At 35.8% G+C, this 14457-nt stretch overlaps 2 protein-coding genes across 5 annotated transcripts; both read right to left on the bottom strand.

The window, feature by feature from the left end:
- Positions 1-157: 157 nt before the first annotated feature.
- On the bottom strand, positions 158-3542 carry LOC133696483 (uncharacterized). 4 transcript variants are annotated; one of them, XM_062118674.1, is made up of 5 exons: positions 3165-3542; positions 2825-2890; positions 962-1024; positions 828-875; positions 158-366 (listed from the first exon to the last, which is right to left on the bottom strand). In XM_062118674.1, the coding sequence occupies exons 2-5, from the start codon at positions 2873-2875 to the stop codon at positions 250-252; spliced, it is 279 nt and encodes a 92-aa protein (XP_061974658.1). In that variant the 5' UTR covers positions 2876-2890; positions 3165-3542; the 3' UTR covers positions 158-249. The 4 variants fall into 4 exon arrangements, with proteins under 4 accessions (XP_061974658.1, XP_061974656.1, XP_061974657.1 ...); XM_062118672.1 differs by having other exon boundaries at positions 2825-2887; positions 3165-3539; XM_062118673.1 differs by lacking the exon at positions 3165-3542 and adding an exon at positions 2991-3139.
- A 4006-nt stretch (positions 3543-7548) lies between these two features.
- LOC133696892 (putative beta-D-xylosidase) lies at positions 7549-13597 on the bottom strand. The gene is made up of 6 exons (XM_062119185.1): positions 12900-13597; positions 10502-10780; positions 9713-9882; positions 9165-9610; positions 8611-9024; positions 7549-8482 (listed from the first exon to the last, which is right to left on the bottom strand). Exons 1-6 carry the CDS (start codon positions 13296-13298, stop codon positions 7884-7886), a joined length of 2307 nt encoding a protein of 768 aa, XP_061975169.1. The 5' UTR covers positions 13299-13597; the 3' UTR covers positions 7549-7883.
- Between the last annotated feature and the right edge of the window lie 860 nt (positions 13598-14457).

Raw genomic sequence — 14457 nt, 5'->3', positions numbered from 1 at the left:
TTAGTTCTTATATTAAAGGATCCTGGTTAGGAAATTCTAGGAGTCGATATCAATGACGTGCCATTATTTAGATCTTTTATCTACAAATCGGTCATTTTTACTGGAAATCGCGTGTATAAAAACTGACAGATATCAAGTTCTATAATAGAGTTTGAAATTTGAACATGAAACTTATTAATGAAAATTTCAAATTTTAATCACGGGAGCATCCCGTATAAACAACATTCTCTTTGTTTTTTTCCCTTACCGCTATGCTTTTTTTTCCCTCTTGAGGAAGGAGATGGGGGGGTAGGATATTATTACCTGTAGTTTCGGGCGCAAAGTTTCTATGGCCACTGTTGACTTTTGATTCACTCCAGCTCCTTGCTGTTTGGGGGGGGGGGGAACCCATAAATGAAGACACAGGAGGTTAAATAGAGTTTAAGGCACAGAGCATTAGTAAATATGCATTAATTTGTTCTATTTGCAATTAAAATCGTCGCCTCTACCCTGCATCAATTAGCAAATGAGATGACTATAGCAACTTCAAAAAACATAAATAAAACACAGAAACACAGTAGAAGAAACTTAAAAAACATGAATAAAATAGAATGAAGTATGAGCTTCATGGCCTTAAGTAGAAGCAAGCAACTAGGCAAGCAGGTTGGTCGCAATTAGCAAAGAATAGCAGTTGCTGCTCGGTAACTGGCAGCATCTCATGTGGCGTTGGCTGAGCATGTTAATACATGGGGCCATTTATTTTAATATAGCAACTGCCCCAAACCCAAACCTGTACCGACGGACAACACATGAAAAATTTGTGGTTTTTCTCTAGTAATGTCAAGTACCTTGCATAATGCCCAGTCTGCTGAATCAAAGAAGGCGCGTTCATGGTCCTACATGCATTATTAAAGGCTCGTTTATCATATAATATCACGGATTTTCTTTAATATCACTTGTTAAATCATCTTATTTAGCTTACCTTTGAAATCAAGGGCTTCTTTTTGGGTGCCAGCCCTCCATATTTCTTGGTCGTGGATGCTGCCTGTCAACAACAGCAAAAAAATATTCAAGTTTGACAAAAATCTTCAACAATTTTATTTCCAAGAGAATAATACTGATTAATTAAATAATGCTGGGCACAGCCGCCCCTGGTTTTTCCTTTTCTTTTTCCTAGCATTATTAGATTTTGCTAGGCTCCACGGAGCCGATGTGGGTAATATTTCTTTCGTCTCTCAGTTTATTTAATTTAAGACTGATTCGTTGATCAAAGATGGCGCTCCTAAAAAAACAAAACGTTCATCTCAAAATTAGGTCAGAATGAGCACTCAAAAGCTCAAGTTAGGTACAACGGACCAGCCTCAATTATCCTTTACTTTGACCCCGTCAACTGATAAGGCCTAAAATCAAGATTTATAATGGGTGACTTCAATCTGACTCCCACCTTTAAAATCTTTTATTTCATCAATTACAATATTTTTGACCAATATTGGATATGTTAGTATAAAGTCTTTTTCTAATTGAATTTTCAGCGAGCTCAGAAATAAATTAAAATATAACTTTTTTAGTTTCTAAAAACTTATTTTTATTATGAATGTATCAAAACGATTAAAAAAAATAAAATTCACATGCCTATATTTGTACCGTAATCCGAAACAGTGGCTAACCGGTGTGTGAAATCACTCGAGAGTATTGGGTAAAATCAGATGCGATACTGTATGGTAGTACTGTGGTATGTACACATTACGACTGTACATTTGCCGACACCTCAAAGAATGTCAGCATTTGGTGCCCAAGTGAATGTCACGTCATACTAATAGCCGTTCGATGTAGGGACCGCCACAACAATACCATGATTGCGACGAGGATCCCATACTACTAATTATAAGCCAAGAAAAGGATAAATCTAGTGTGGAGAGATTTATTTTTGCCCCTTCCATTAAGGCCCCACTTGAAAAATATCACAGACACTCAGGCAGGCTCATTTTTGGGATAAGCTAAAAAGAATTGGTAATACAAAGCTTTTGCCGTTGAGATTTTAAATATATTATTTTTAGTTATGACTATATATATTAGATTAAAATTTTTATGAAATAAATCTCTACATACAAAATAAATAAAAAAACAAGATTTTTTAACGTTCACAAAAATAAAATTAAAAAAATAAATTATATGTGGAAATCAGTGCAAAAATCACAAGCTATTTAACTAGCTAAATAAACGACACAACAAATAAATGATTGAGAAATGTCCACGTAGGTTTGAGAATTGTTATGCACATTAGCTTGATTGTATTTTTCAAAACAATTTTCACATGTTCGATTTCAATGTGTATATATAATGGCATCAAATTTAACAAAAAAATAACGTTGATTTTTATGTGAAGTTAGGGATTGTGTTATGTCCGAATGCATATACTCTAGATTTTATGTTTACAAACTAAATTATGTCTGAACTGACACGAATTAGTGTTTGTTATGAAGATTAAGTGTCAATTCGCAATTGTTATTTATATATAATTAAGGTGCATTTTAGACATGCAACCAGGAGCTTCAAATACGAGCCGGCCATTAATCATATTAGGGCCTAAACTGCATATAATTAGTAGCAATGTTGAATTCATCATAACGAGGTGGTTCTATCACATTAAACGAGGCATGCTGGATTGATGCGTTGGGTCCCATATGCCCAGCACCACAAATCTTGTATGTGGTTACCTCACACGAGGCATGCTTCCAAATTCTTAGTCGCGTTCATGTAACAAGTAATATTTCTCATAAATAAAATATCTTGTTTTGATTTTCCTAAAGAAACACGGTAATGAACCCATCGGGTTTGTGCGTACCTCAATGTCTTGAGAGCCATAGAAGTTTTCGCTGCTGTTGCAGTCTGCCATCTCTCTTCTCCCCTGCTATTCATCAATCAAACAAAACGATCAGAACAAAAACTTCTGAAGGCTAAAACAACTCTTAGGATTGCGAGTGAGAGGAAAGATGAAGGAGAATGGATACCAAAACTCTCTATCGACCCAAGAAATTAACACTAACAGTAAAATGGTCAAGAAATGAACCCTTTATATACAAAAGGGCCACAGCACTCGCGACCTTCGGCCAAAAAGAAGGTGTGTGTACGTGTCAGGTTAAGAGAGAAGGGGGTGGGAGAGGGATCTTTCATCCCTGAATTACCTTGCAGCAGAGAAAAGGTAGAGATGCGAGAAAGAAAGCAGAGGAACGTTAAAGAAAGAAAAAAGGGCCGATAGAGAGAGAGAGAATCGGATTGGCTTGGAGTGAGAAGGTGGGATAAGAATATACAACTACAACATGGGTAAGGGAAGATAGATATATGATGATAAGTAAGAGAAAAAATTAACCCCCCAGATTTGAAAAAGTAAACGAGAAAGGGGTGGATAATAGATACGCATGTAACGAGATATTGGAAGCGAACTAGGAAAAGAAAAGCTAACTAACAAGACTCCAGTGCGAGGAGGAGGAGGAGGAGGAGAGGCGGTGGGTGGAAATAAGGTTTAAAACTTGTGGACAACTGCTTGTATTTATGTATCTTATAAGTAACTTATGTATATATTAAAAATTAACTATCATATGTGTATCTTATAGTATAAAAGGTTTTTTATTATATGATCCTTTTCTGCCATCAATTAAATATCAAAGAAATTAAGCTATGGTTTGCACAGTTAGGATATCAACATCAGTATAGGTCGGTCCATGGCAAACCCAGCACCGTGCGTTCTCAAGCAACAGCACATCCTCTCTGTTACCGACACCTCTAGTCATTAAGCACGTTTCGTATTTGTGTATTAAAAAAAAAGTTTTTTTTTATTAATATTTAATTGATATTTCATTATCTGGCCTTTTCTCTTTAGAGATTTGTATTAGGTGAAAATTCCTCTTGCCGTTTTCCTTTTAAAATTTAATGAAAAAATGAAAGCTGCATTTAGAGAGAAATCTACATAATCTGTATCCCTTAATACCCTTGTCTAAGTTTCTTTATTTTTATGTTTAAAAACACTTTTAAAAAAATTAAAAAATTTTATTATTTTCTTTACTTCAAATTAATATTTTTAAATTATTTTAATGTATTGAAATAAAAAATAATTTTAAAAAAATAAAAATAATATTATTTTAATATATTTCTAAATGAAAAAATATTTTAAAAAATAATCAGAAAAATTCTCAAAATGTTAGCGGTTGTTTTTGTCTCGCATGAAAATCAAACAAATATCTCCGTTTGTCAACATAGCTCCGTTTGTCAACTTGGCATGCACTTCACAGCTAGGTTTCTCAGTAAATGTAATGTTACTCTGTAACTCTTAAAGATTTAGCAACCTCGTGTATTATTATTAGATTTAAAAAGTGAAAATATATATGTAATTAATCCTTCATTGAAAACATTTGCAACGTCTTTATTTTTTCAACGTTTTTTTTAAAAAAAAAAAAACTTCTCGTGATGTTAAATATTTGTAATTAATCAATATCGTCAAAAACATTTACTACTTCTGAGAATATGCAGCCCAGAATATATCATGGTAGGGTACCCAACACCATGGGCACTGAGTTTTGCTGTAATTGTTACTGCAATTTGTTACAGAATCATGTTTGACCATGATACTTTTATAGCCAGATCGATATAAGAGGTTGCAAAATCAGGATCATAAAGAAGACAAGAGGGGCGAGGTGATCTACAGAGTGTTTTTGATACCTTACCACAGTTCAAAAAGTTCTTCGTAAAATAACACCACTGCTAGAAAAATATGAAACAATTTTTTCTGCTATTAACTCTTTGTTTAAAACAACAGTAATTTGTATAATTTAAATAATTATTTTTCCAGCATCAAAATATAATTTATATAAGCGGCACATAACATATTCAATCATAAATAACAAATTTAAACCGACGATTAACATAACATAATATTTTATTAAAATTAAACTATCAATACATCTATTTATAATTCTAATGACATATAATTAATGATATGTATATATTTAATAATTATCCTGAAGGGTCTAAATCATCATCCCAACTCGTTCAACTCAAAAACAAGTCTGTAATATCTATATAAGTATGAGAAAAACCAATATCATTTCAGTTCGTGAATGGGCCTACATCCTTAACACCCCCACGAAAAACAATCTCATATTCCCTTTTAATATAGCTTGAGATTCCAATCAACTAAGATGGACATTTCTTGTGTGCAGTCTCTTTCATAATATAACTGCAAAAATACTTGAGATTCCATGTGAAATTTTCAGTCTATATTAGGGGTATAAACTATATTTTTCTTTCATAATATAGCCTCATCAATGTTCTCCTTTTAATCCCGTGGTTCATAATTTTTCGATGTTATCTCTACAGTTTTTTAAAAGTTCAGTCTCTCTTTTTTTCTCTCTCAAATATCTAAAAAAACAATTAAAAAAAAACCTAAAACATGATTATGGACAACATAGAAACTTGTAAAAAACTACAGTTTGTAACATTGGAAAATCTCAAATGTATGGATAGAGATGGGATTTTGATGATGTAAGACTGAAGTGTACCCAGAAAGGAGATGTCTTCTCTCATCATTTTTTTTTCCGGCCAATTTTTGAAAGAGAAATCTCAAGTACTTGTCCTCCTCCCCCGGCCTGATTTATGTCTCCATTAAACAAGTTGTCCCAATAGGTTTCAGAAAAAAGAAGCAGCATCTGCATATTCCAGTGATGTAGAAATTGGTGCAATTGGGGATAAAATCGATGCCAATTTGATTACGACACAAAACCACTGTAGAAACAAAAGTAAGTTCATCCCGTTTTTCCAAGCTTTTTTTAAATTTTTTTATTAAAAAAATAAATTAATATTTTTTATATTGTTCTTCTAATATAATTTTAATATGTCAATATAGAAAATCTATAATAAAAAAGCAAGGCTTTTCCGACATTCATTGGTTAACAACATATTAATTAATGCACAGTGAGTCACTTGTTGTGATGCAGTTGTTTTACCGTTTGTGTCCGCTTTATATATATATTTTTTTCAAAATTAATATTTTTAGATTTAATATTAAGATATATTTTTTAAGAAAATATTTTAATATAATTTTAAACAACCACAAATCCGTCCGTTTCTAACAATCCAGTAGTGCATGGTTATCAAATTTGCAGAAACTTATACCATTATTTGCAAATAAAGATTCCTACAAAATGATAATAAATGGTAAATGGGATATTTGTTTTTGTAATTTAAAAATAATTTTTAAAAGTAATTTTTTTATTTTTTTATTTTAAATTAATTTATTTTTGATATTTTCAAATTATTTTAATGTGCTACTATTAAAAATAATTTTTAAAAATTAAAAAAATATATAATTTTAATATATTTCTAAATAAATCTTATCTCACTACTAAAAATCCCATGAATAAATCCTACATGTTTATTTTCTTTAAGCCTGATTTTTTGTGGGGTTCGTGGCGGGTGGTTTTCAAGGTGGTAGCGTCTTGCGGTGATGGTGGGGCATCAAAGTGGGGGAGAAGTTTTTGTTGGAGGGGACGGCGGTGGTGGATGAGAATTGAGAAGGAGTCGGCGGCGCAAGAGTTGAATAAATAAAGTAAAACGAAACGAGGGAGATTTTAGATACACGAATAATCAACTTCAAGAATCAAGATCTTTTTCATTATCAACGCAACGGTGTTCCTTTTTTTTTTTCCTTATAATTTTTAGGCAAACCTAATAAATGCAAAATTGAAATTAAGTCTATTCAATGGATGGCATAGATTGTATTATGATATGCTAGCTTTAATGGGTAGGATTTGATTATATACAGAAATTGGGTCTCAATGTATTACACGTACAAGAATCACCAAATCATTCGTGGCAGTCGGATGTTGTGGATTTGCCACATCGATGTTCTTATATCCACAAATTTATGAACCCACAAAAGCTGTGTAAACCCCACTCTTTCTCTGCTGTGTGCTGCCCTTCGCTGTCGAATTCAGAGCTACCTTCATTGCACCGCCGTCAGCCTCCATATTTTCTATCAAAAAACTATCCTTGTTGTCAACTACATCCTATTTTGTAATGTTCCCATTCATTAACAATCGCAATCACAACCCATATCATCAATCCTTTTTCAAAAAAGTTTTATCATCCACACTTCTAATTGAAATCGCCACGCTACACGAAGAAACCCATCTGTTATTAAAACAAACCCAGCCTGTCCTGGTTAAATTTAAGAGATTCCTGATTTATTTTTCTTGGTTGTTTGAATTTAAGAGATTCCCAGTAAAAATATTTGTTTATGTTCGGTTCTTCCTTACCGTGGTTAGCAAAGGTGAACAGCCATGGCTTTTGGAAAGGAGTTTTGGGGAAGAAAGCATGAGCAGAGGAGGAGGCCGAGAAAGGGAGAGACGGTTTCGTGAGTTTTTTTTTTTTAAAAAAAAGAAAGTAGAAATACGGCCCCGTATATTTTGCAAGTACGAATATTTACCTGGTAGAACAAATAAAGCAAGGTCATTTAAGTTATTTCATATGTAAAAAATCGGTGAGGCTGTGCTAACCGTAACAAAAGCCATGCCCTTACTAAAAACAAACTTTTAATTTCATAAATATATTACAATCATACATGGACATAGTTGTGGAAAAGAGAAAGACAGCAACGCAGCCTATTTTTTGGCTGGTTATGTTGATGGCTTACCTTGACCCATATTTGTTTCACTCGGTTATATATATATATATATATATATATATATATATATATATATATATATATATATATATATATATATATATATATATATATATATATATATATATCCTTCGGCAAGCTTATGGACTGGGAATCGACGCCTATTTAGTATTTGCATCACAATAGCACTCTGTTGTGTGTTTGTATCTTACAGTTGCTGTTGGTTTTAGGACTTGATCTCCTCCAAATTTGCTTGGAGTGAAATCGAATGCTTGAGATCTCCCATGTAAAGATCATGTTCACCAATCGGAATTCTTCGAATTCCGAATCGGTCCACGACACTCAAGTGCTTACACACATGAATGTCAATCTTGACTCGTTTTTGAGACCCTGTTACTAAATGAACCTTCTCAAAGCCAATCAATTGCTTCTGTGTTGACCATTTTCCTCCCGGCGGACTAGAGAACACAAGAAGTGTGTGAGTTCCGTCCATATCTCCAGTGTTCTTCACATCAATGTGAACTCCTAATGCGAGTGCCTCGCAATTTGCGTGCGAGACCCTGATTGCGTTGCTTGCGCCTGTAGTGTTTCGCGAGACATAGAGACTTGCGAGTGGCACTGAAACTTCTCGTGGGGCTTGGACTAGAGAGTGAGCAAACGTGGTGTAACTCATTCCATGGCCGAAGGGGAACACGACAGGCCCCTTGTAGAATCTGTAGGTTCTACCAGGATAACCCCTTGACGGGTCTGCTCTCATTCCCATGTTTGTCATTGGCACTTTTGCAAGGTAGTCGTGTGGATACCATGTCATTGGCAGCTTCCCTCCTGGAAAAACAAAATCACAAGCACATTAGCATTCATCTTGAATACTCTTACCAAATGGTCCTAGCTCAGCATTAATGTTCAATTAATTTGGAGATATATCTAACACACACACACACACACACACACACCTGGATTAGCTGTTCCAAACAAAACATCAGCAATGGCAGCACCACCAGCTTGACCAGGATAACCAACCCACAGTATAGCACCGATACGAGGATCATTCTTAGCGAACGAGACATCAATTGGACCGCCACTCATCAGCACCAATATAGTTGGACCTCTTGATGCCCTGGCCACCCTTGATACCAGCTCTTGCTGGTATCCAGGTAAGAGAAGCCCTTTCCTATCCCTAAATTCTGCTTCTATAGATTGATCAAGTCCCATTACAAGAATAGTTGCATCAGCATGCCTGGCCGCAACCTCTGCTGCATTAAATTGTTGGTTCCCATTGCAGAACACATCATTACATCCAGATTGATGAACGGTCTTAGCATATCTACGAATCCCTTGAAGAGGAGTGGTGTAACCACATGCAACACCTGCATTACAAGGCAAAGATTAGATTTTCCTCTTGTAAAATGAACTTAAGATTTGATAACCGTTAAAAAAAATGTTTTTTATTATGAACTAAACTTAAAATTTGATAGCCAATAAAATAGAATGCAACTCGTGGACATACCAGCATAATTTCCTATCATGGTAACAGTAACATCAGAATTGGGCCCAATTACTGCTACAGTTTGAAGGGTTCTTGACAAAGGCAAGGTCCGCCCGCGATTTTGAAGCAAAACAATTCCTTGTCGGGCCGCCTGTAGGGCCAATTGTTGGTGGGCTGGAGTGCAAACATCTCTCGGGCCCAAGTTACCAAATGGCTGGGCTGATGGCTCTCCATCAAACATGCCGAGTCTCATTTGGACAGTTATTGTATTGGCCAGGGCCCAGTTTACCTCTTCTTCCTTTAGCAATCCTCCCTTTACAGCATTTTCGGTATGGATGGCCAAGAATGGGCCACAGTCCAGATCCAGGCCTGCTCTAATAGTGGACGCAGCTGCTTCTTCTGGCGTGGCAGTGTAGTGTTGGGTATCAAATAGAACCCCAACAGAGTCACAGTCTGATACAATGTATCTGTTTAGGCCCATCAACATATTTAGATCAGAAGCCCATCAAAATCACAAAACCATTTACTACATAATAATCCAGGACCCAAGGGAGGATGATGCAACTCACCCATTAAGGCCCCATTCACCACGGATGGTGTTCTTGAGGAGGTAAGGATCAGCACAGGTGGGCTTTCCATTGACTTGATTGTAAGAGCACATGACACTGGCCACTTTTCCTGCCACCACACAGGACTTGAATGGCACATTATACGTGTCTTCCAAATCTTGCTTGCTTACCTACACAGATTATCGCAGAAAAATTAGGGCTCGTGCACGAACAAAAAAATTACTATTCTAGTGCATGTACGACAAGAATGTTACGTTGCTTATAATGTTATCAATGAAGATCTCAACGCAACGATAACGTCACATTCGTTTGATAATTCTAAGGATCATAGCACCTGTAGGTGAGCAAAAGCCTCATGTAAGAGTCATGACAAACAATTTCAACTACGTAAACCCAAAAAAGGGGAGACCAAAATCTCAGCTGATCTTACAGATATCCCATTCAGTGTCCTGGTCATGGAAGGACGCCGAATTCACGGCTAAGTTGTGCCCGTGATATTGGCTATGGTTGCTAAACAAAAGATTTAGCTCCACACTACTTTTACTCATGATTATAGAGTGGTCCTGATCACATGAATAAACTGTTTTACCAATCTCCCTGTTCCGTGCAAGCAATCTAGAAAACATTCTCACACCTTGCACATGGAAACTGATAGTTCAATTAGCTGGATAATCTGAACAACTCATTGAATCAAAGGCGCTTGTCCTAATTAAAATCAGGTGATTAGATGACAGATTCTGAGTAATTTTGCGAATTATTAATGGCGAGGCGCAGGTAAAAATGGCTTACTCTAGCATTGAAGTGGTACCGGTCCACTCCATTCCAATTATCAAGATCATAGGCAGTGTAGTGTTTGCAGCAGGCAGCAACTTTTAGTCTGAGACCATTATTACCTTGAAGCCCTCTAACATAGCTGGCAGCATATTTTCCTGCTACAACAGGGTCTTCACCGGGAGTTTCCTGCCCTCTACCCCACCTGGGATCACGGAAGACATTAACATTTGGACTCCAATATGTCAAGCCAGCCATCCCTCCATTGTACATTGCCCTTGCTTCATCAGACACCACCTGGACGATAACATCTTATAGTCATTAAATGATTTTCTGCAAAATCCTAAATGCTCAAATGATTGATTGTTTTTTTATTAGATAATTTTCCATTCTTAAAAGGATGATTAAATGTGGACCTTAAATATATAACCGTCTTTAATTGGACGACAGTCCCAACAAATCAATGCTTGAATTGAAATTTGCTTGCAATCTCGCTAACTATCAACGCTATACGATTAGCGCTAGCGACGGCATTTCTGAGCTCCACACAATTAGTGATAAAATTAATATGTACAATGTGACAATCGAAGGGAGAGAAGGCCAAAGATTCCATATTTTAAAATTTCTAAGAAAAAAAGGGTAAGGTGAAGTGTACATATGAGATCAGATATTCCCTTCTAGACGCGTGGGACCCAAAGCTAGTCTCATTGAATTGTGCAAGCAAGATTTTGGAAGGTGGCCTCGGATGAGCAACGAAAAAGCATCCATTCACGTGTGATGGACCAAACTCTCATGCTAGAAAATTTGATTTTGACGTTTTAATTAATTTATGGTGTATCATGCTTTAAACATTTTATAACCATGTCTTCTTCTTGTTGGTATTGTTTGCAATGGTTGATTTGAAGGATTTTCCAAGTAGAAAGTACGTATAAATTCAATAACGGGGAAAAAAAGGATAAGAAAGAAAGAAAGAAAACCTTGCCACATGTGACACTTCACACCCCAATAACACGTTGATAACCCTCTACAAAACGTGTAAAATTTAAATGTTGCTATGAATTAAGACTAAGTTTAGCATCATGGTAGAGAGGGACAGGCTGAGGTTGGTGTCGTGGAGTTTTCATGGACTAACTACAATTAATTAGAGAATATTAGGCACAAAGTTTCACTCCATTACTCTCTTTTGCATTCTTTCCCTCAAACCAACCCTTCAGAACGCTATTTGTGACTTGACTAGAGTGAGTAAATTGTTTTTTCTCCATCATTTTTAACCGGGGCCAAGTGAAGATTAGCTAGATCCTTGCAATTGGCTTCACTTTCTCCCCACCTACTTCTAGAACCACAGTGAATCAGAACCAGCCTCTTAAACAATTTAACACCCTTTTTTTTTCTATGTAACTAGAAGCAAAAGCTGCGAAGAGACAGTGGTGCATTAATGGAGGGTCTCAAAACTTAAAAGTGGACCTAAGGGCTGTCGTGCGCACTAGGCATGGGGTGTGTAAGCTGCCCATGCTTAAGTCACTCTCCCTTTACACGGATGCGATAGTGGTAGCCAAAACTAGCTTTCGGTTTTTTTGTCTCACCTCTTGTATTATCAATGCCATATTTGTGTGGCAGGCATCGAAACAAACTTTACTAGTAATTGTTAAAAAAGCAGCCGTAGAATATTGTTAAAGAAAAAGTTGTCGTTAAATTAATCAATGCTTGTGCTTTTTTTAAGCTAGCAAGTTTAAGGATCGGATTCGAGTCAATATTTTTGTTTCGAAGGAAGAACATTTATTGAGGCCGAACACGCGTTGTTTTGGTGATCATACACAAGAGATGAGGCTTTTGGATTGTGACCGAGGATGTGAATATGCTAATATTGGGGTCATGTTGTCAAGTAGTGTATCCCAAGTAGAAAGTAGAGTGAACGTCCTTATAAAAGAAATATAGACTTAATTTGGTTAAATTGTCAATCACTCTCTTGATTTTTAGTGAAAATAAAAACTAATACTGCCTTGAACTAATTTATCATTTTAAGCAATATGATTTTTTGAGTTTTCCCATTATCTTAGGATTTCATTGGGAAATTAATGGAAAAACCCGTATAAATCCTTCTAATTTCTCTCATTTGGTTATTAGCAAAGATTTTTCTAAGTTGATAGAAAAAAGGATGTAGATATCGGGGAGGATTTTTATGGATATTTTCGTTAATTTTTCAACAAAATCCTAATGAAAATGACACATTCAAAAGACTCAAAATATAAAATCAGTTTTTTTTTTTTTGGTAGTTCATGGGATATTTGCTTTTTCACTAAAGTTCAGAGGGAGATTTTTTTAAAAAAATGGCCATAAACTTCTTACACCAACAAGCAATATAATAGTATAAGACAGACATGTATAGTAAAAGAAGAAAATTTTCAAGGATTCTCACCCGTCCGATTTCCTCCCACAAAGACTCATTGAAGGAAGCAGCAGTGGTGATAACCTGAGGGAAGGCAGTGGCCCCAGGAAAGGCCCCACCAAACTTGGTCCCTGGCCCCACATTGGACACACCATGAAGAGCCTCAGACCACCATTCGTACCCTTGAATGCCAAGCCTAGGCACGGCAGCAGCGTTGTTGACCAACAACCTAATCTTCTCTTGCAATGTCAACCTCCCAATCAAATCCCTCACTCTCACATGTATTGGCAAATTAACCCTGCAGAACTTCAAGCTTCTTGTTAGCCCAAGTTTAGGGTCACAAGCGAAAGGTTCCCGGGATTCTACTATGTGATTGGATAAGCAAAGAAGAAACAAGAGAAATGGGAGGGTGCTGATTTTGTCAGCCATGTTTGGGAGAAATATGTGATGTTGTAGTTGTAGTATAGCTGGGTTAAGAGGAGGGGGGCTTATATAGAGGAAGGTTGCGTTTGAAAGCGAGAGACATTAATGGCTATACATTTCTTGATTAGGTTTCCACGTCAAGATGTTATAACAAATGAAGCTAAACTCAGACACAGTACTGCATGGAGAGGGACTGTATCTGTGAGTTGGTTAGTAGAGCACGCAGCTGGCACTTTGGTGGTCACTGCTGCCTAAGCTCACCTGGACGACTACTGATCAGAAACACTGCTTTTAACAATATTATTGGCCATAACCTAGCATGACCAATGGAAATGATAAAAAAAAAAAAAAAAAACCTATAAATATTTGAAAGATGTGATCACGGATCAGAGAATCTCTTTCAGATGATAATATCTTCATATGTTATTGTCACGTTAGCCGCACTAAATGTAGAATGTTGCTATCCCCAGTTGTTATATTCTTATTTTTTATTTTTTATATATATTAAGAAAATAAAGAAATTAAGAGATAAAGGTTATATATATTTATTAAATAGACAACCTGTTACCTGTAGCTTTTCATAACCTGTATATTGTTTTCAAACTTAGTTTTAACCAATAAAAACCGAAGGTGTTCAAATTATGAGAGGGATAGATTTGTGGTTTAGTAGAAAGAATTGCTTTTATATAACCAATAAAAATCCTCGACCTCTGTCCAAACAAATGAAAGGGCCAACGTTAATTAGACATTGAAACCGAAAGCACTCTACAAATTGCAGTGTAATTTGGTCTCCGGTTTGGCAAATCTGAGTTTTTTTTTCCGAGTAATATTAACTTTTCAGGGAGAGGAGGACTGCACACGTATGTTGTCTAAATTTTCAAACACATGCATGATATTTCTTTGGGTGCACTGACTAATTAAAACAAAGCAATCTCGTGACTTACAAATACTTTCCAATATCATAGATGAAACAAAAGAAACTTTATCCTGTCACTGACAATTTTTCATCCTGTGAACTGTTTTTGTATATGGTATTTTACCCTGGAGTGTCTATATTTTATTTTATTTTATTTTATTTTATTTTATTTATTATCATAAGGAATTCAGGTTTATGTTTTTCAGATATAAATCGAAAGAATTTGGATATATGAATAGCAATTTCGTA

The sequence above is a fragment of the Populus nigra genome, chromosome 6 (assembly GCF_951802175.1).
Source record: "Populus nigra chromosome 6, ddPopNigr1.1, whole genome shotgun sequence".
NCBI classification, from domain to species: Eukaryota; Viridiplantae; Streptophyta; class Magnoliopsida; order Malpighiales; family Salicaceae; genus Populus; species Populus nigra.
Note: the sequence above shows the minus strand (reverse complement) of the source record. Positions and strands in the feature narration are given on the sequence as shown.

Bases quoted from the DNA above. Each gene is read 5' to 3' on its own strand.
- LOC133696483 (XM_062118674.1), bottom strand. From the start codon at position 2,875: ATGGCAGACTGCAACAGCAGCGAAAACTTCTATGGCTCTCAAGACATT. The intron at 1,025-2,824 runs GTACGCACAAAC...TGTTGTTGACAG, and splicing joins ATGGCTCTCAAGACATTGAG to GCAGCATCCACGACCAAGAA. The intron at 367-827 runs GTACTTGACATT...CCCCCCAAACAG, and splicing joins CAGACTGGGCATTATGCAAG to CAAGGAGCTGGAGTGAATCA.
- LOC133696892 (XM_062119185.1), bottom strand. From the start codon at position 13,298: ATGGCTGACAAAATCAGCACCCTCCCATTTCTCTTGTTTCTTCTTTGC. The intron at 9,025-9,164 runs GTATGTCCACGA...CTTGTAATGCAG, and splicing joins CATGATAGGAAATTATGCTG to GTGTTGCATGTGGTTACACC. The intron at 8,483-8,610 runs GTGTGTGTGTGT...TTGTTTTTCCAG, and splicing joins GTTTGGAACAGCTAATCCAG to GAGGGAAGCTGCCAATGACA.